The 23130-nt window shown below is 34.5% G+C and overlaps 1 protein-coding gene across 1 annotated transcript in view; it reads right to left on the reverse strand.

Moving 5' to 3' along the window:
• The window catches only part of LOC117064230 (netrin receptor DCC-like), a 201512-nt gene that overhangs the window by 58567 nt on the left and 119815 nt on the right, over window positions 1-23130 (reverse strand). The window contains exons 5-6 of the mRNA XM_033178496.1: window positions 21910-22020; window positions 4694-4888 (exon numbers count right to left, since the gene is read on the reverse strand). Coding sequence (XP_033034387.1) covers window positions 4694-4888; window positions 21910-22020 — 306 coding nt within the window. The remainder of the gene's footprint in view (window positions 1-4693; window positions 4889-21909; window positions 22021-23130) is intronic.

Below are 23130 nucleotides of genomic sequence, written 5' to 3' on the forward strand. Positions count from 1 at the left end.
TATACATAAATTATATAAAATTATAGGTTCCTGGGTCCACAAATAAAGTTTTATTAGGACACAGCTATGTCTATTTAAGTATGTATTGTCTTTGGCTGCTTTCATGCTATAATAGCTGAGTTGAGGAGTGCTGATAGAGACTATTACATGGCCGTGAAGCCTAAAGTGTTTAGTCTCTGGTCCATTATAGAAAAAGTCAGCTGAGCCCTTATAAGACATATTTCTTTTCTTTCTTTTTTTTCTGACACAGAGTCTTGCTCTGTCACCCAGGCTGGAGTGCAAAGGGGTGATCTTGGCTCACTGCAACCTCACTGCAATATGCAATATGACCTTACTGCAATATGCAATATCAGACATATTGCTAAGTGCTACTAATAACTCAAATTTAGGCTGGGTGTGGTGGCTCACACCTGCAATCCCAGCACTTTGGGAGGCCGACGCAGATGGATCATGAGATCAGGAATTCAAGACCAGCCTGGGGAAGAGTGTGAAATCCCGTCTCTACTAAAAATACAAAAGTTAGCTAGGCACGATGGCACACACTTGTAATCCCAGCTACTTGGGAAACTGAGCCAGGAGAATTGCTTGAACCTGGGAGGCAGAGGGAGCAGTGAGACAAGATCACTCCACTGCACTCTAGCCTGGCCAACAGAGTGAGATTCTGGCAAAAAAAAAAAAAAAAAAAAGAAAGAAAAGAAAACCAATAATAACTAGATAACTAGGAAAATCCCAAAATTTGAAAATTAAGTACCACCTTACTAAATAACTTAGAGAATATAATAAATCACAGGAAAATTAGGAAATGTTTTGAACTAAATGGTAATAAAAATACAACATATGAAAATTTGTGGAATGCATGTAAAATGATACCCAGAGGAACAACAATGGATGCATACATTATAAGGTTCATATGTCAATAAATTAGAAATAGAAGACCAGATCTAAAATAAGTATCAGGAGGGAAGTAGTCAAGATAACAACAGAAATGAAAGAAATAAAACAGAGATAGATAATAGAAAAGTTAGTAATGTCAAAGGCTCTTTTTTGAAAAGATCAACAAAATTAGTAAACCCTTATCTAGATATCACAAAAAAAGAGAGGAATCAGAAAAGACCAATATCAGAAATGAAAAAGCAGTTAATAACCATAGATAACAGATACAGAGAACATTATGAATAACTCTGTGTCAACAACGGACAAAATGAAATGGATGGATTTTATTAAAAATTTAACTTACCAAAAGCAATACAAGAAAGTATGCAAATCAGGTCTATATCTGTTTAAAAAATTAAATCTATTATCAAAGCCTTCCTATAAAAAAAATCTCAGGTCCAGATGATTTCATTAGTAAAATCTATAAAATACTTAAGAAATAAATAAAATTCATTTTACACAAATTTTCTGTAATAGAAGGGGAGTAAATATAATCCAGCTCATTTTATGAGCCAATCTAACTGGAGTAAAAGAGAAACAGGATATAGACACTATAGGAAAAGAAAATTGTAGACAAATATAACCTACTGAATATAGGCACACACACACAAAATCCTTAATAAGCATTAATAAATCAAACAATATAATAAAAGGATAATACATGATAGCCACACAGGATTTATACATGAAATTCAAGGTTGGTTACCCTTCAAAAATAAATCAATGCAACTCACTGTATTTTTAAAAAAGAAAAAAAAAATTCAAAAGATAGAAATTTGTCTAATAAAATTCAACAAATATTCATGACCAGAATTTCTAGAAAACTAGAAAGAGTATAACATTTCCTCAGTCTCACAAAAGACTTAGATACAGAGCCCAGAGGTAATAACCTATTTCATGGTAAAGACTAAATTTTTTTATTCTAAGATCAGACGCAAGGGAAAGATACCTGCTTTCAGCACTTTTATTCAGTATTTTACTACAGATCCTAACCACTGAAGTAAGGCAACAGAAAGACATAAAAGAGATAGAGATAAGAAACTAAATATAAAACTTTCTTTTTGCATAGATATGTTTGACTAAATGGAAAATTTTAGATAATCTAAAAAACTAATGGAATATATAGGTAAATTTAACAGATATTAGGATACAAGGTTAGTATTAAAAAAATCTCTTGTATTCTATACATTTATAAATACAACAATACATCTATATATACATTATATAATCATCTATAAATCTACTATAGTAAAAATTTATTTAAAATAAATTTTAACAGTTCTATTTAAAATAATCCAAATATATATGTATATATAATATACATATGTACATATATTTAGGAATATTCAAATATATGCGTATAGTTTAAATAGTCTGAAATATATGCACATATATTTAAATATATATTTCCAAATATATATATATATATGTATGTTTTTGGGGGGTATTTCTAATATATGTATATTCCTACATATACATATGTATTTAGGAATAAGTTTAACATAAACATTGAAGACCTTTACACTTGAAACTATAAAGTATTACTGAGATAAATTAGAGAAAATATTATAAAAATAAACAAATATTATACTTCAATAATGCTCTTTTAAAAATGCCAAAAGTAACTTTTACCGTATACAGTATACTGTATATAAATAATACCTGAAAAAGATGTAAAGACAGATAACTTGATAGATAAATAGATCAATTGGTAGGTAGATAGTGAGTTTTTTAAAAAGTGGTTTGGCTTCAAATTAATTTTGCTAAGAAGTATTAAATTCAGATCTTGTGTGTCTATATCATATATCAAATCTGGCACTAGGGCTCTTGAACTAAAAGGAGTAAAATGTCAGTAGATTAATTATAAGTATTTAATAGTATAAACACTGATTAATGAAGCTCTATGCCTATAGTAGGCAAGTTGTTTGTTTGCTTTTAATTAGGTAATATTAGATATTACTCAAGATGTTCTTGTATTTCCAGCCTGAAGCTGATCACGGTGTCTGGTGTCTAAACTGCAAATAAAATGCTGTTTAGAAGTCTTGCTTTCTCATGAAATAGATGAAGGGGTTTATTGGTCAATTATAAAACAAATAGATTTTTATAGTTTAATATACAACCATGATACTTGAAGTTATGACTGACCCTATGCTTAAATGAATTAAACTTACTTTAATTCACTTTTAGTTGTATAACTGTCATACAGTCCTTAAAACATAGGTTTTCCTTTTCTTTATTATGTATATGTAATGACTAGACAACTTTGCCTTTCAAAATACCTTCTCAAAAAGTTACCACGGAAACTGATGTATCAATTTTAATGTTCACTAGAATAAACAAAATAATTGGTGATGTATTTGCAGTGTGAACTTGGACTTGAATAAATCCTTATCTTTATAAAGATTAGAGCTTAATCTTGTCTCTCACACACACTTTGGCTAAATAGTGAAAACACATGTTGGAAAAAATGGCATTTCATTTGCATAACCGTGAGGATATTTAATGAACAACATGCTAATTATTGTATTTCATATTAAGACATGGGACTATGTTAAAAGAGTGTCAACTGGTAGAACTTACATACCTATCTGTGTGTATGTGTAATTACTGTTTCCAGGTAAGCTGTGGAATGCAAATTCATAATTATTACTGAGACAGGTTCATATCCCATTTTACCTTTAACAATTTTCCTAGCTCTTTAGAATAGATTTTCCAGAGACTTTTTCTGTTTTTCTTGTTAAGCATTTGGGGAGATTTGCCAATGTTAATCTCCCAAACACCTAAACTTGACTAAATTTGGAGACCTTTGGAATGTTTTTTTGTTAACAAAGAGAATCATTATCTAAAGGATAGGGTCAACAATGCAGTTTCACTCCTGACTTCCTCTGAGTCCTGACTTCCCTCCCGACCTCCCCCCTTCTGTCTGGTGAGTGGCATCAAGATGAACTGTCAAAGATGGCAGATGCTGAATAATGGATAAGTGGGAGTCCCCTGACATAGGTTTGACAGCCATAAATATGAGTTTTGTGATTGCCTTTACATTCAAACTCAGGAACTGATGGAAAGAATATTATTTCTAAATGCCAAGCTAACTAAAATTATGGAGATTTTCAGTAGGTGTTTCTCTTATTAGTGATTGAAGCAATTATAGAGAGAATGGGTCAGTTCAATTTTCCTCCTTTACTGAGAAAATCTTTTCTTGCTACTGCATTTTAGTTATTCAAATTCAAATCAGGCTTCTCATCACAAATGTTCTCTTTGTGAGAGACATTGCAAATCCCCCACCCCCTACACCTTGCCTGCCCAGTCAAGCTGCATTTCCAGTGGGGTCAATATAATATGATATTAAATCAACAGGTAGAATCAGCTTACATTTTGCGTTATGAAAATTGTTTAACTTACTGGCATCCTGATACATTATGTTTACTGTATTTCTCTGTGTTAATAATATAATCTCCTACAACATTATGGGAAATCAGATCTAAAATGAATATGAACACTTTTGCACACATTAGACCGCTCTGAATGAACAAGTTTTCAATGAATTCAGAATATCACAACTGAAGTATTGTATTCCGTAAAAAATGAGGTTGAGTTGAGCACAATAAGAGAACCTAGATCGGTAGAGGCAGGGAAACATGCAGGACGGAGTTTGATCATTCTGATGTATTGCCATGACTGAAAATTCCTTCTTTCATCTTCTTTTGCAGTCATAATGACATAATTCCCTTAACAGAAAAAACAAATAGCAGATACTCACCTAACCTCTCAATGGAATAATATCGCTGCTTGCTGTCCACACGCACTGTCTCAGCGTAAGGGCTCCCGACGCCGTAACCGATAATATAACCTCGCACCACGATGTTTGGGTTCAAGGGGGGAGTCCAACTCATGATGATGCAGTTGGTCTGGGGCCTCACATGGAGAGAGCTTGGTTGATCAGGAACTTGAGATTCTAGCATTCAAAAAGAGGCATCATCAGCATGCCTCATAACGGAAAATGTAGCATGGCAGAGCATCATTTAAGCAAGACGAATAATGGATCACCTATTGCCCAAGTCACTCTTTATTTCAGCATGTGATACATTTTCTACGTTGGATTTCACGGTCACAAAATTTCTTAAGCACACAAGAATACCAAATTCTTTCCATGGGCATGGTAGGTAGCATCAATGCATCTTTGTTCAAATAGTGTCTTATTTGGGCTTTTATTTTTTATTTTTTTTTACATGTTTCTTCTTAGGTATCATTAATGAAGGGTGAAAACCAAGGCAGATGTAAGAAAAATAGAATGGAGGATAAAACGTCAATGCTGTCTCATCCAATAATTATTTACTTGATTCAACTAAAAACAAAAACAAATTAACCAGTATTTCTTATGTAATTGTCAGGAGAAACAGTTAAGGGCCATGATCTGTCCAGCATGATTAGGATGGTACTTGATTCATAGTTTATTAAATCAGTGAAAAATGCATTTATTATTAAAAGAAAGAAGACAGTGGCCTGGATTAAAGTCTCACAACCTCTAGACCTGTGCAAATTTGGTTTAATGCCACATTCTGTCATTTACCAGCTCTGTGTCCTCATGAAATTATTTCACTGCTCTGAGTTTCCCTTCTAAGTTGGCATTCCAAATATTGATTGACTCAAAGCCTGAGCTCTGGAAGTAAGAAAGAGCAGAATTCAAACTTGTACTCTCTGCTCACTGTCTGTGAGATTTTGAGATATTATTTATCCTCTTTAAGCCTCAGTTCCCTAACCTGTAGAATGAAGGTGTGGTGTTGAGAAGATTTAATGAGATAATTCATAAAAACATATTCATTATGAGTAGCAAATAAATTCTCAAATATTGCCAGATATTAAAAAGAAAATGTGCATGTCACCCTCATATATATTTTCTTTTAAAGGAATTGTGTGTTGAAAATTAGTAAGTTTTAATAATAAATTGTTCTGATTTTTATGTTGTCATTCTTCCCTATTTCCTAGTCCTAAAAAATTTTTTTTTTTTGGACACCGATTGTTATTCAATTTACATTTATTTATTTATTGAGACAGAGACTCACTCTGTCACCCAGGTTGGAGAGCAGTGACACGATCTCGGCTCACTGCAACCTCTGCCTCCCAGGTTCAAGCAATCATCTGCCTCAGCCTCCTGCGTAGCTGAGATTACAGGTGCCTGCCACCACACATGGCTAATTTTTGTATTTTTAGTAGAGATGGGGTTTCATCATCTTGGGCAGGATTATCTTGAACTTCTGACCTCGTTATCCACCCGCCTCAGCCTCCCAAAGTGCTGGGATTACAGGCTTGAGCCATCACACCCAGACAATTAACAAATATTTATACAACACCTATTATGTTTGAGATTTGAGCCTCGGTACCTACAATGTTCAGGATATAGGAAGAACAAATACGGCAGACATAAAACCTGCACTATTGGAGTTTATAGTCTAATGAGAAATAGGCAAGTAAAAAGGCAGTTACAATAGATTATGATAAATATTTTGATTGGCTAAATACTAGCACATGTAGACTATTCTTTGAAAATCAGGGAAGCATTATGCAAAGATATGTAAGAAAGAATATGCCCATCCAAACTTCAATAAGTGCTTAACACACTTCTTGGCAATTAATAAGTACTCAAAAACATTAGTGATTTGAATTTTATTCAAGTGATTCTGTTCATTATTTATGTTCCAGAAATGTCTGTGTCCAGTGATTTAGAAAATCTCTGAAGGTAACATATGCCAAATTACGCAAGGAAATCTGATGACTAGAGGTAATATTACTTTTTTCCTCAGTGTAGTACCCCAAACTGGCACAGTCCCTACCACTTTTATTCATATGTAGCATTCCCACTTCTAGCTTACTTGATAGATGGAAGCATGTTCTTATTAAAGTTTTCAAAATAGGTACCATTTTCAAAAGATTCTAAAGCTGTTCAAATGATTCTAAAGTTGCCACATCGACAGAATTTTCTAAAGATGCTTTTTCCCCAAAGATGGCCCTTCATGAGCAAAACGGGAAAGCTATTATTTGTTTGCCCTAAAAAAGCCCATGATATAATATGCAAAGACCTCATAAAAAATTATGTCTCAAAATGTGGATATAAGCCTTAACAGCAGAAACACGTTGTTTGTGAAGTATATCCTAACATAAGCTCTAAGTAAAAGTAATAAAAAGAGATGAAAAGGATGGATTAATACTTTTCAACCCTATTGCCACAGTCTCACCAGTGCCCTTGAAATGTAATGGACTCTCAGTCAGTTCTGTTTAGCACATTTGAAGTTTTTGCACTGACTTTTAAAACAACAAGATAATCTGCCTAATCGTACACTAAGAAAATAAACTAGATCTTCTGCATTTATGACTTTTTAAAAGCAATATGAAATCATAATGATTTGAATGACAATATTTAACGTCTTTTAGAATAAAACGAAAAACCGTTTAAACTGTTAAAATGTTTTCAGAACAGTAACTATCCATATTTCTGAAAACCAATGAATAGTTATCTTGCAAATTGGTTAAGTTAGTAACTACACAATTTTATTCATCGGAGCTTTAAAATATCATTGTAATGTATACACCAACTGGCTCTTGAAAAAGAGGAGTTTTTAGAATGCAAGCGTCCCTTTTATCCTTCACTGTATGAAAATGTTTCAGTCCTAGAGGCAAGCCTCAAAATAATTTTTAATATTAGAAAAAAAGTTAGTACATAAGAAGATATGTTGCCTCTTCATCTAAATACTAATTAGGTTTGTGTGTGTGAGAGACAGTGACAGGATTTTCTTCTGTCTCCCAGGCTGGATTGCAGTGGTGAGATTACAGCTCACTGCAGCCTCTAACCCTCTGACTCAAGTCAACCTCCCACCACAACCACCCTAGTAGTTGGGACTACATACAGATGCCACCACGCCCAGCTAATTTATTTATCTATCTATTTATTTTATTTATCTATTTATTTTATTTTTATATTTTTGTAGAGATGGAGTTTTGCCATGTTGTCCAGGCTGATCTTGAACTCCTGGACTCAAGCAATCCACCTGCCTTGGCCTCCTAAAGTGTTTGAATTATAGATGTGAGTCTACATGCCCAGCCTTAATGACCCTTTATCACCAAATTAAACTCACAGGACCAAAAGGACAGTTCCTATCGAGGTAGTATTAGACCCAAGCCATTCATAATATATGGCCTCATCATCATGATAACTATGCCAGGAGATTGTTCATAATCCATGATAGCCAATTTATGCCCACTCACTTAATATAAAGGCAATAATAACAATTTTCCTTTTATGCTACATGAGTGAGTTTTCTCTAACATAGATGACCGTATGGATTAGGAAAGTGGTTACTATTAGAATGAACTATAAAATATCAATTTAGAAAACTTGCTGTGGAAGATATATAATATGCCTATTATTTATTTGGAGTCTGCAACTGAAATTTGCTGCTCAGAAGTACATGAAACATTTTACAAGTATCTCTAAGACAGTGCTTGCACATATGAAGCACAGAGGAGTAGTAGAGTAGCTATTGAGTTAATTTGAAACCGAAGAGCACATTTTGCCTGAAATGCTTAAATTAATGAAGCCTGATATGGTTTGATTGTGTTCCCACCCAAATCTCATCTTGAATTTTGGCTCTCACAATTTCTAAGTGGTGTGGGAGGTACACATAGGGAGGTAATTGAATCACAGGGGTGGGTCTTTCCCATGCTATTGTCATGACAATGAATAAGTCTCTTGAGATCTGATGGTTTTATAAAGGGGAGTTTCCCTGCACAAGTTCTCTTTTCTTGTCTGCCACCATGTGAGATGTGCCTTTCACCTTCTGCCATGATTGTGAGACCTCCCCAGCTACATGGAACTGAATCCATTAAACCTCTTGCTTCTGTAAATTGCCCTGTCTCGGGTATGTCTTTAACAGCAGCATGAAAACAGACTAGTACAAGGCCCCAAATTTTTACTAGAGTCTCAGTGATAAAGAAAACTGGGTCAATCGCCACTCTTGATTATATTATTGAATTATGGATTCTCTCTTGGTATACTCTGGTTCTAAAGAACATGCTATTTTCTCTAACATGTATGTAGTCATGTTACTCTTTGTAACATATGTAGACATGTTATTCTTTGTAACATTAATGTAGACATGTTACACAGGTTTCCACTAATGTGTAATGTTCACATGTGGCACACTAGGTCATGTATTATATTCATCCCTGTGACATTTCAACAAGTACTGTGTATCTTCTATATACTAGTCGTAGTTCTAGGTACTAAAAATATAGTGTTGGGAGAGGAAAGACAAAAAATAAGTCCTAATAAACGAACAAGACAATCGTGAGATCTTGATAAGTGCTATGCTGGTGGGACAATCACTGACCCATCCAGGAAATTCTCCCCATTTGAGTCTAAGGTGGATGATCTGAAAGGGCCTGTCAAGCAAACATCAGAGTAGTGAGCTCCGCAGGGAGAGGAAACAACTATTGCAAATGCTCTACTGCAGGGATGAGTTTGATATTCAGAGAAATCAAAGAAGATCATCACATCTGGAACATCAAGGATAAGAGAGAGGATGAAAAAGATAAAAAGAGAGTCAGCCAGTAGGAATGTACAATAGCATAGCTGCTATAAAGAAACCATATAAATTTCTCAAGAAATTTAAAATAGAATTAACATACGATCCTGTAATTCCTCATTTAAGTATAAATGCAAAAGGAGTTGAAAGCAGGGACTCAAACAAATATTTGTACATCCATGTTGATAGCAGCATCATTTACAATAGCATAAAAGTGGAACTAACCAAAGTTTCCACCAATGTATAAATGCATCTTTAAAATGTGGTATATACACATAATGGAATACTATTTGGCCTCTAAAAAGGAAAGAATTGAATTTTTGAGACATGCTACAAGATGTACGACCCTTGGCAATGATATGGTAAATGAAATAGGCCAATCACAAAATTACAAAAACTGCATAAACCTCCTTTTATGAGGTACCCAGATAAGTTAAATTCATGCAGAAAAGAGAATGGTGGTTGCCAGAGGCTGGGGGTTGGGGAGGTTGGCAGTTATTTTTTAATGGGTACAGCCCTTCACTTCTGCAAGATGAAAAGAGTTCTGGAGATGGGTGGTGGTGATGGCTGCATGACAACATGAACGTGCTTAATGCCACTGAACTGTATACTTAAAGATTGTTAGGATGGTAAATTTTAGGTTATGCCTATTTGTCCATAATTGTAAACAATTATAAAAAGAGAAAAAAGAGAGTGAGTCACTTACAGACCAGGTTACTGTAGGCAAGGCAAGTCAAGATAAGTAAGAAAGTTAGGTTTTATTCTAAGTAGAAGGAGAAGATCTTAAATGGTCTTGACTGGCAGGGATGGAAGGTGTGAAGTGCGGTCTCACTGATATTACTGAAAGATCACTCTATTTTTCTGGGTGAAAAGAAGTTTGGAGTGCAGGCATAGAATGAAACATGGAGACCGTAAAATTGCTTTGGCACTTGTCTAGGTGGCTGTTGTGAAGATGATATAAAGTGGATAGATTTAGGACATGTGTAAAGTATAGTTAACAGAGCTATAGAGTAGATGTGAGTGGTGCAGGAAAAGGGAGATTTAATTATAACCCATAGGTCTTTGACTTCGTAACTGTTGGTTGATGAACCAAAATAAGGAAAAACAGGTGAGATCTCCTTGGGCCATATTCAGTGTGAGATGTCTATTAGCCAAACCTGTGGCTATCTCAAGGAAGTAGTTGGGTACGTAAGTCTGGGATTTTGGTGAAAGGTCACAGCTAGATATACACAGATGTGGAAGCCATCAGCATATAGGTGGTATTTAAAATAAATGTGTATGAATAGAGATATAGTGTGACCATGTATATACAAAACTACAATTAAGATCATGTTATTGCTCTGCTCAAAACCCCCCAAGGTGTTCCCAAACCACATTGTAGGCCATGTTCTTTACAATGGCCTAAAAGGCCATAAATGATCTCTCTCTCTCCGCTTATCTCTCTACCTTCTTCACCTGTGATTTTCCCTTCATTCACCTCACTCCAGTCATCTACTCTACACTGGATACTTTGTTTTCCTCCTAGTGGACAGCAAGATTTGTCTGTGCCAGATCTTGGAAATGCAAGCAGTCGCCACCACATACTGTCTGCTATAGATGGCACTGCCAAGTTGTGTCAGGCAGTTGGAACTTTTGACAAATATTCACATATTTGTTCTCCATTTAGCGTGCTGCATTTTATGGATCGTTTTGTTAGGGTTTTGTTTCAGTCCTTAATAGCCTATATTTCTTTACAGCAAACTACATAAGGCAATTGATATACCCACACTCTGCCTTTCCAGGAAGGTCTGATACTTACAAATGTGTTCATTTCTATAGACAGGGTATGTTCTCACCAAAGGATATCACTTCCCTTAGGCCACTCACCTCTATAAACTTTAAAGGTTATTTGTTTATTTATCATAGTGGACAACCACTTCTATTCACCATTTAACTCTACTTTATATTCTTTTACCATCCTATTTCTAATATTTTGACAATATTCTCCTTTTTTTTTTTTTTTTTTTTAGACAGGTTCTCACTTTATCACCCAGGCTAGAGTGCAGAGGTGCAATTCTGACTCACTGCAGCCCTAACCTCTAGGACTCAAGTGATATTCCAACCTCAGTCTCTTGAGTAGCTGGGACCATAGGTAAGCAGCACTACACTTGGCTAATTTTTAAAAGAAAACTTTTGTAGAAATAGGGTCGCCCTGTGTTGCCCAGGCTGGAAATATACATTTTTAATTTATTTTAAAAATTGATATGCAGCAACAGTTACTTAGTGGTACATGGCTCTATGGGTTTTGATAAATGAGTAAAATTTTGGTATCCACCATTCCTGTCAAAATACAGAAAAATTCCATCACTGCCAAAATTTCCTTAGGCTGCCCCTTTACAGTCAAGCCCTCCCCTAATCTCTCATTACTAATTTTAATAGTGAACATTAACATTTTCCTCTCCATGAATGGAAAAATCAGTTATTCATACTAACGTTTACTTATTGATTTGTATCATTAACAATTTTTAAACCATATAGATTTTGTTTTTGTTCCTAATAATGACTAAACTTTATGGAGACCTATTATGCATGTGTCATACTCATTAATTTAACAAATGTTTTCTCATTTAGCATTTCACATATAGTTTGTACTGTTAGCTATTCTACAGATTTTGTTACTACCACAAGTTCTTCCAGTTCAACACTGTTTTGTAATTTTTAACTGCATTTTGTCTTTTTGTTTACTTTTAATATGTGTTTTCTATTCATCTTAATAGTTTTGTGTCAACCTAATGTTCTTATTTCATGTTTTATTTTTAGCTACTTTTTTTTTTTTTTTTTTTTTTTTTTTTTTTGCTTCGATAGAAAAAGAATGTAGAAGTCTAACAGGAGTTAATGAATACATAGCCAACACTCTTAAAAGGGAGTTTTGACAGCTCTACTCCTTGAAAACCACAACAATGAATTGTAATTCTGAAAATATGTGTCTCCTAAATCTAAGCCAATTAAACTGGCAGACCTAAGGATGGGGAATCTTTCTTCCTCCATGTCCTCCAATTCTTGATATCAACATACTTACTCCTAGTGATAATAAAGGTAGATACTAAAATAATTCACCAGAATCGACATCCTCTCTGCACCTTTGTACACTGGCCTTTGCCTCACATTGATTATAACTCAAAAGGAAAATGAGGGGAAAATGTAATGTATTTTTTAGGGAAGAGACCCTCAATGACATGCCCAAAATTTATCCTAATGAAACCATCAAGATTCTTCCCTTCCTTGATTTTCTCTTGCTCAGAGAAGCTGCAGAATCCCTATTCCAGATTACAGATACGAGTCAGCCCTTTTTTGGCCCAACAATTAGACAAGCATGGTCTCTGTCTATCAAGTTCTTGATTTGGCAAGAACCACCAGGAAGTTAAGATGCCTATATAGGGTAGCAAGTTGGCATGTCCAACAGAATACAGAGAAAATATAATGAAGTTTGGTTTTATTTAAAAACTGCCGACTTCTTGAAATAGTGAGAGTAATCCTGACTGTTAGAGCAAATACTCTTAACGTGGCTTTCAAAGAGCAGCTGCAGACACCAGCCCTTCCATATCTGGGAGTTGTTCTCTCACTTTAGAGTTTAAGGATACCAGCTTCAACTATCACAAAACCTCACTAGAACTTTGTATCATTCTACCATGATGGATTTGATCAGCTACCTTACACTGAATAATCTCCATGGCCATTCAAACCATAAACCTTATTCTGTATGGGGAGACAGAGATCTTAGTCCTTGCCAAGTGGTATGCTAAATGAATTCTTTAGGCTCGTTTTCCTCAAAGTGGATTCAAATCGTATGCTCTCAAAACTACAGACCTATTGGTTTGTCCCAGAACAAACAAACAAAAACATCACTGTAACTTTAAAATCTTATGCCAAGCTGTTTTCTAGAAAACTAGGGCTTTCATTTTCATACTGTACATAAGCAAAAAGGGATGCATTCTACATTTATGAAAAAATACAACAGAGAGCAGCAGATATTTCTGGCTCATTTATCTGAAATTAGAGTTTGTATATAATGATGAAAATCAGTGAAGAATCAAACTATGTAAGTGTTACACATTTCTCACAAATACCCAGCTATGAATATTTTATATTCACCCACTCACTTATTATTGAGTACTATGTAGCAGGCACTGTGTAAAATATCCAGAAGTTCAAGACAAAGCATGGTCTTTGTTTCAAGTTTATTGAGAAGAGTGTCGAAATGTGTTTAGAGAAAAGACATCTGAGTGAAACTCAGATAAGAGAAAGCTTCCTAGAAGTGAAACATCTAGTGAGTTTTGAAGAACAAGCAGGTGCGAAATACATGTGAAAATATACTTGGGTAAAGAGCACGCTAAGTCCAAAAGCTTGATCCACCATGCAGCTGAGGAAGTGCACCTGGAGGGAAGTGCACCTGGAGGGAAGTGCAGGTAGGCAGGCAGGATGGGATGTCACAGTTGAGGCTGAGGGAAGGACCACATGGAGAAGAATCTGAGCAGTGAATTGACATCATCAGATCTGGTTCTGAAAAAATCACTCTGACAACACTATGGGGTCTAGAGAGGAGGGAGAGCAAACAGGTGTCCAGAAAATAGCAAACCTGAGGCTACTTTCAGGTGACAAATGATGTGAGCCTGACATAAAGTGCAGTGGTGGGTGTGGAGAAGGGAGGATGGATTCCAAATCTATTATGAAGGCAGAAATTACAGATCTTGGTGATTGAACGGACATTGACAGGGAGTGAAATGGAGTTGAGGGTGATAGGGAGACTTTTGGCTTAGATGACAAGTGATTACCGGTACTAGTCACAAAGTGAAGAATACAATCCATCTTAAGGGAAATGATACTTTGAAAGATCAGCTCAAAATCTCCAATTGTATAAAAAGACTTGTGTTTGAGTAACCCATCTTTGTTATATTTAAAAATACCTGAAGAAAAAGTGATGACAAAATCCTTACAGCCACCTGTGGCCTTTCTATTTTTGAATTATATAAGATGTGATGACTTCACCCTCCTTTGCCTTCAGTTCCATCACCAGAATCAACCACTGTCAACTAGTTTGATGTAAGAGAAGAAAAACATTTTCTGTTCTACTAAAAGTACCGGCAATAATTTCACACTATTTAGTAACTAATCTGCTGCTTGAGAAGCCAGCTTTATTTTTATATTTATTCCTCAAACATACCTAGATAGGTGCTGTTTCTATGTTCTGTTACACTGATCTGTGCATTCCAATGACAGATAGTACTATACTGATTTTAAATCAGGCTTTATAGTAAATGTTAGTATTTATTATCCTTTTCCAAAATTTCTTGGGATTCTTTTACATTTATTCTTCCATATAAATTTCCTTTTTCACCCCAGAAAATCCTTAATCATTTAAAATTTACTCTGATTAGAATTGTCTAAAATTAGTCATTGATTTGGAAGTAACTAATGTAATAATGATCAGATTTTTCATTCAGGAACATATGTAACTTGCTATTTACTCATGTCTTGTTTTATAATTTTCAGTAAAATGTTATCTTTTATGATATACATTTGTTTACATCTTGTTAAACTTAGTCCTAGATATTATATTTTAGGTGGTTTTATAAATGCATTTCTTTTCAATGTTTAAACTAATTATTGCTACTAAAAAGAAAAGCTATGTTTTTGAAACATATAATCTTATTAAATTCTCTTATTGGTTCTAATAGGTTTTTAGTGCGGCTTCTTGCAATTTTCAAATATGCAATAACACCATTTATAAGATTTCTTTCCTCTTGTAATAAAATGTTATGAATTTTAAAGTTTTTTTTTCTTGCCAAAACCTCTATCTTCTTGAATAACAGAAATCATAGGAAGTTTTTAAGCTTGTTTGGATTTTAAAACAAATGTGTTGAGTAGTTTACCATTTAGCATAATGTTTGTTTTTAGTTTTTTGTAAAAACAATACAATTTTGAAAGATTGCTTATATTCCTATAATACATTTTTTAAAAACTGCATAATTCCACAAAATGCCTTCTTCAATCTATTGTTATAATTATATGATACCCCATTAAATTATACCTTAATTAGATGATGAGCTTTTAAGATGTACTGAACATACACTCTCCTTTTGTAACAGAAATGAATACATCTGTTCCCTAAATGTAGACAGCAAGGCTTTATCATCATGAAGAAGTTTCATAAGATCAATGGTCTGAGTATTTCATATTTTCGTCAGAAAGAACTGCAGTCATGGCCAGGTGCAGTGGCCATGCCTGTAATCTCAGCACTTTGGGAGTGCACCAAGGTAGGAAGATGACCTGAGGTCAAGGATTCAAGACCAGCCTTGCCAATATGGTGAAACCCTGTCTCTACTGAAAATACAAAAATTAGCCAGGTATGGTAGTGGATGCCTATAATCACAGCTACTCGGGAGACTGAGGCAGGAGAATCACTTGAACCCAAGAGGTGGAAGCTGCAGTGAGCTGAGATCACACCATTGCACTCCAGCCTGGGCGACAGAGCCAGATTCTGTCTAAAACTATACAACAACAACAACAAACTACAGTCAAAGTCTGAGATCTACTTATTTATCAAAACCAGAAAAATCAGAAAGAACAACACACTGTTGAGCACTGTGTTGCCATTATCATAGTTAATTCTCACAAAAACCACTGTGATGGATACTGCTGTTATGTCCTCTTTACACATGAGAGAAACCAGGGCATAGGAAAGTTATTTGCCCAAGAATATATGATAAGTGGAGCTGGATCCAAACCTAGTCATTAAGACTCCAAAACCCACCTGATCCTTTACATGGTACTTAGAAAAAAGTCAAGCAAGCCGTAGAAGGATCAGACATTCCATGGGCACATTAAAGTTTGTTATAACCAAGACTTGCAACTTCTTTGAACATTTACCTAAGTCAAAACAACCTGTGCCATCCTTTGTACAGTGGAACTTTGAGATTCTGAAAAGCCACTTGCCCAGGAACCGAAACAGATACTATATTGCTTTTAAAAACTAGTTTTTGCTTTCCTGCTACGCAAAGCTATCTGTCAATTAGCAACATGGAATATCATAAATGGTCCCCATCAAAAGTACAAGAAAGAAAATCTATTCTATGACATGCCACCTTCACACTTCTGTGCACACCAAATCCCATACTAGCATCAAGTGAAATCACCAGAAGAACACATTCTTTTGCTCACTGGTGTAAACTACACTTCTTACCCCAATTCTTAAATGAAATGAATTTGCAGTGAATCCATTTATTACCAGTTTGGGTTAATAAGGCTAATTACCTATTTCCTGGGGGCAAGAAATTAGGGCCAGCTCCTAGGTTCACATTTTTTTGCTGCATCACCATTGCACTTTCTTAAGTCTGCACTGCTGACTTTTGATAGTTAAGCTCCTCCACTTCAGGGTAGAGATTCAATTTTAAATTACATGATTATTTATAGTGTATAGCAATTTCCACCTGTTCACTCCAAAAAAAAAAAAAATAGCATAAACAGATTTCCAAGCTCAGTTTCTTGAAGGATATTTTGTTGAATTCTATCACACATTCTCTCATTTCTTTATGCAAGACATTTACATGAAAACCCTGGGGAATTCTAATGATCTTGGTTTTGGTTTTTTTTTTAAGCTGAAATTTTGAGGCACAAAATCAATATTTTAAAACTTCCCAGTTGTCAATAATAGCAATGTGCTTTCCAGGGAAACCTGAACAATGTGGTTTGGTTTTATAATTACTTTAACAAAACATCTAATTAAAAGGACAATCCATGAGGAATTGGGGTATTTCTCTGAGTTACAGTTATCTTCACACTACTTAAGCCAAGTTGAGAAGGCAAGAGGAACTACAGAAGTCACAGGAGGCAGGGGTTTCCTTTAACAATCTGCAAATAGCACTGTTTCTGTTTAGCTGACTCGCAGGGCTCAGAGTTATGGAGTAATGTGTAGATGATTCTCTTGGGGATCACCACCAGGCTCTGAAGTGGGGGTGGGGGTGGGGGGTAAGTTATACAACATAATGCATCCAGAGAGGCCTAATGATGCAGTTACCATCCAACACAGATCTCTTCAGCTATAGCAAAGAATGCCTCCCATTTTATGTGGTTTAAAATGATTGCTTTTTCTCCTTATCCTTAATTTTTGGGAGATCAAAGCAATTCTATATGGAAATTTCTGATTACAGAGCATTAGGACTCAAAATTTAGAACTCAAAGCTTTCCAGCATCACCTAAGAAACTTTTGGTGCAAATCATTTGTATCTTATTTTATGATTTAAACATTTACACAAATACATTAAAATGAGATGAATATTTAAGGAAATCTTTTTTAAAACAGAGCAAACTAGTAGGCTCAATTTTCTTTTGTAGCTACTAGTGACCACTACTGATCTTGTTCATTCCTTCAAATATTAATTTCTATCAAGGGTTACACTTTTTAATATATAAACAGTGCAATCAAAAGAAGAAAACCAGAAGGAAAGAAAGGAAACCAAAATCACTTTTAGGAAGTGTCACAGTTGAAAGTGATCATGGATCAATAAACTGAGAAGGCCTTTGGTACCAACAGTTTGTTACAGCAAGTGAAACACATTTCCCACACATTTACAGTTAAGTGCTCTGAAATGGCTTTTAGTTTTCATTATGTCTATATGTGAACAATCTCAAATGTCTTCTATGCTGTCCTACACACACTTCCCTACAATCCTAGTTGACAGAACCCCCTTTCCCTGAAGTTTCTAGTTCAAGTTCTACGTGTTTTTATGAAATCTTTTCTAATCAGTGCAGCCATTATCTGTCTGGGTCTCAATAGAGCTGTTCTTGATGTTTTCATGTTTGTACTCCCCATGATTCAGCACACTGTAGATTCTTAAATTATATTTCATAATAACTACATCCATACCCAAAGAAAATGAAGGAATTCTGCATGTAGAAAAGTTCAAACAAATCCAATTAAAAACATTTATTAAAACTCTCATGAGCATGGCATAGAGACTCTTGATTGAAATAGATGCATAAACTTGATTATAGTTAGACTGCACTGATATGAAAAACACGGAGTTAAATGAAAATTTTGTGTCTTCCAATAAGTGGTGATTTTTTATTTTGGTTCTACTTAAGTTGTGACTCATTCAGAGTCAGGAAAAAGAGCACATAAGTCAAGTAGAGAGTCCGTTTCATTCTGGATATTTTGTAAGACCTTAGCACCTCTGCTTCATTTATTCTCTCTCCTTCCAGTAAAAGATACAACCCCTTCGGTTTGGGTAAATGATATGATCTCACTTCTTAGAACTGTTTTTTTTTTTTTTTTTTTTTTTTTTTTTTGCCTTGAATCACTGTGTTTATGGTCATCAAGTCATTTCTATGGGATTAGTGGAGGCTTTTCTTTGATCCCCTACACTGGACCTCAATGTACGAAACCTAATTTTTTTTTTTTTTTTTTGTGAGATGGAGTCTTGCTGGCTCTGTCTCCCAGGCCAGAGTGCAGTGCACAATCTCGGCTCACTGCTACCTCCACCTCCCAGGTTGAAGCAATTCTCCTACCTTAGCCTCCCAAGTAGCAGGGATTACAGGTGTGCACCACCACACCCAGCTAATTTTTGTATTTTTAGTAGAGACGGGGTTTCACCATGTTGGCCAGGCTGGTCTCGAACTCCTGACCTCAAGTGATCTGCCTGCCTTGGCCTCAAAACCTAGTTTTGAGCTCCACAGTTGCTAGCTGATTACTTGATTAAGTTAGTTAAATTTTCATAGCTTAAGTGACTCATCAATAATGTAAGGCTAATAATGCATACTTCATAAGGGTAGATGAAAGGATAAAATATAAATCTATAAAATTTAAAAATTAATTACCAGGTAAATAAGTTAAAATAGAAAAAAGTAACTATTTACATAGTTTATTATGGCCACCCTTTTATTTTTTACATAAGACAAATTATAACCTCATGACTTTGAGATACATATGGCAAGAAGGATGCCAATCACCAATTAGGCTCTATTCAGGATGACTGTTCTTGCTTTTTCTTCTACCTGGAGGGCTCTTGCGTGACCTATTCACATGGCTTCCCCTTCACTTCCTTAAAGTCTGGGTTCATATTTTATCTAAACAGAGAGATTTTCTCAGCTCCTTATATAAATCAGTACTTTCTAATCCTTGCTATCCCCTCTACCATGCTGCTTTTTCTTCAGAGCACCTATCACTGTCTACCTCCATCTGAATAAAACTTATACTCCTTGGGTGTAGGGACTTTATTTATTGTTTAATCTCTAGTACCTAAAGTAATGTCTGGCATATATAGCTCTTTAATAAGAGATGTATGCTGAATAAATACATGAATGAAAATTTTCTAAGCTATCAGCGACGGGTATGAACTCTGTGAAATGTGACTTTTCGTGGCCCAAACTTTTCAATTATATAACCTAAGACAAGTTACATAATATCTCTAAGCCCCAAGTTACTTTTTTGTAAATTCCTATATTACCTCTAGGGTTGTCTTAAAGTCATTGCCTGTGTTTGCCTACTTAGAATACTTTTTTTGTGTGTGCATGCTTCAGCCAGAGTAATCTCTACAAAATGCAATTCTAATTAAGTCACTATTTTTTTAATCAACCTTTGATGACTTGCCTAAAACAAAGTTATTGCCTTAATGACATCCTTAGACAATGTTTAACATTCTTAACTTTGTCTTTTCATATTTAGAACCTGCTTATCTTACAAACTTCATCATATGCCATCTCTGTGTTTCATTCCTGATGGCCTTTTTCAGGCCCCAAACAGCATCATTGTCTTGACTTTAAAAACCACATTTACCTTACTCTCTATTCCTTCCCCTCAATTGCCAATGTATTTTTTGCATACCTAATTCTTATTCATCCTTCAGTTCTCAATATAAATGCAAGTCTGTCTGTTTGCCTACCAGTCCATCCATCCATCCATCCATCCTAAGTTGAACTATAGTTTTCAAGTACCCAATCAGGTTTTAACTATAACAATGGCAACTTCCTATACTTCACCTAAACTGTCTATCTTTGCTATACTCTAAGCTCCCTGAGAAAAGAACTGAGTGTTTCTTATTCATTATTTATCAAAGCTCAGCACAGTGCCTGATGCGTAGTAAGATTTCTATACATATTCATTGAATTAATATACAGTCACATGGCAGAGATTAATATTATTATGGAAATATCATCTATTGATTGTTTAATGCTACCATAATTATTTAGTAAAACCAAATCTGTGGCTATAGAAAAATGATGAATGAGGGCGAGGAATTCAAAAAGAGAAAAAGAGAAAGATGAAGGAGAAAGAATGAGATGGAGGAGTTCAAGAAAGAGGAAGGGAGACATGAGAAAGAGTAATAAAAGAACTAGGAAAAGAATGAAAGTGAGGAAGACATGGAAAGAGATTAAAAATGGAAGGGAAAATAAGGGAATATAGAGTTTTTGCTATCAATTTTTACTGGAATAATTTCAGATGTATCAGCTAAGGAATAAGAGAATTTCAATGTTAGCTATAATAGGTAATTATCTTGTACTGTCACATTTTTAATACATATGAGTTTATCTTTATATCTACCTTTAGTTGACACTAGTTTTGATTACCTAGCTTTCGGAATACTTATCATATCTCACTTCTTTTCCAAGGACCTCTAATTTTTATGAATTCTTACCTTTTAAATTTCTAACTCTAATTCTATATATTTGTTTTATTATTTAATGTTTTATTCTGTCACTTCATTACCCATTCCTCTTAAATTTTATTTTAAAAATTTAGTCATGATATTTTTATTTCCAGAGCAATTTCTTGTTTGCTGATTTTCAGGATTTTGCTTATATTTAATTTATTAATATATTAATCTTACAGGAATCCTAATATCCCACTGATGAATGTTTCAGGACAACTATCAGCTAAACAAGTAAATTAGGTTGTCTTTTATATCAAGAAAAGGTAATATAATATCATAAGCAAGTAAAAAACTACATATAGATGTTTTTCAAAAGCTTTATAAAAAGCAAGAGGAGCTATATTATATAGTTATAGTTCATGATTACTATGATACATTACACTAATTCTTGTGAACGAAATGGTTAAGGCCAATTATTCAAAATAAAATAAGAAGAAAATACCTTATTTCAGATGATCTTGAAAACAAATAACTTGTTATGAGGACCATGATTATTGCATAATCAATGCTACGTCTTTCATGGGCTAGCATTATTTACGTGGCATTGTTGAAGACTATGTATTCACTAATGTTTCCCTGTTGTGTTTAGAATATGAACATATAATAAGAATGAATGTCACCAAAGTTAGAGTTCATTCCTTTTTTAAGACACTTTTTGAAGCTGAGGTAACAAGAAGATAATCAGAGTGATAGTAACTGGGAAAAAGTCTTACCATCTAGATCATTCTCTGGGGTCTCCGCAGTATACCAGTTGGAAGGTGGTCCAGTGCCATTGACTGTCATGGCTGACACCTGGAAACTGTATTGACTTCCTTTCTCCAGTCCTACGAAAGAATTTTCCACAGTAGGGGAGAAAGTTACTACGCATCAAGTATTCCTGCCTGGGTTCCAAAAAGCTTCAGCAAAATTGTAACAATAGTGGACATGTTTTACATTGTTTGTGACTATTGTGGTAATGATTATTTTGACTAAAAGGGTAGAAATATCATAGCAAGAAATCAAATTAATTTTTATAATTCTTATGAGTTTTTCCATTTTATAAAAATATGTCCATGTAAAGTGCCTGGGGCAGATGCAGAATATAAAGTATAAATAATGAAGAAATAATCAAAAATTGCATGGATCACTTTTCCTTACTCTTTGGAAGAGCCATGTCTATAAATCAAGAACAGTCAATCAAAAAATTTATGTCTCCATCATTCACTCATGGTCTGTGATTATGTTTTCTTTAGGCCAAAAATCAAGAATCCAAAGCCAATGCACTTCAGAAGAAAATATTAGGGCTTTGGTCTCTTAAAACCATCTTTCAAGAATATTTTGTTTTGCATTAGCTTCCACGCAAGAGATATAGAAAATCAATCTCTATGATAATTTTGGCATAATATTGTGCACAATGATCACATTAGGGCTTATTTTAAAAAGCACAGAGAACACAGGTAAACTAGAGAGGCCACATGGATCATTCATCTGATACATGAAAATTTTTGATGTAAGTGACTTACCTTTTACCAAAAGCTCAAAGTAGCTTATTAACATAATAAATTATTGTAAAACAAATGATATTTGTGAAAAGATCATATGACATTTTTGAGACTCAGACTAAATGATCAAGTCCTTAAACCTCAAGGAATTAAGCAACCCTGATAAAGATAAAAATGTAACCATTATCCCCCATTCATTTGAAATATTCCAAGAAAAAAATGCATAATAAAAGAAATTATGCTCTTGTACAAAATTACATATTTGAAATTTTTTTGCATAGGAAGATGAGCACTTAGTAGTAAGGGGAATTCAAACTTACTATTAATAGAAGATGGTATTTTAAATGATGGTTAGAAAGGATTAGTTATTGCAAGGAATGAACAGTTGCCTTTAATAAATAGTACTATTAGACCATTTGATAAGTTCACCTACATAATGATATTTATAACACA

The sequence above is a fragment of the Trachypithecus francoisi genome, unplaced genomic scaffold, assembly GCF_009764315.1.
Source record: "Trachypithecus francoisi isolate TF-2019V2 unplaced genomic scaffold, Tfra_2.0 Lachesis_group19, whole genome shotgun sequence".
Taxonomy (NCBI): domain Eukaryota; kingdom Metazoa; phylum Chordata; class Mammalia; order Primates; family Cercopithecidae; genus Trachypithecus; species Trachypithecus francoisi.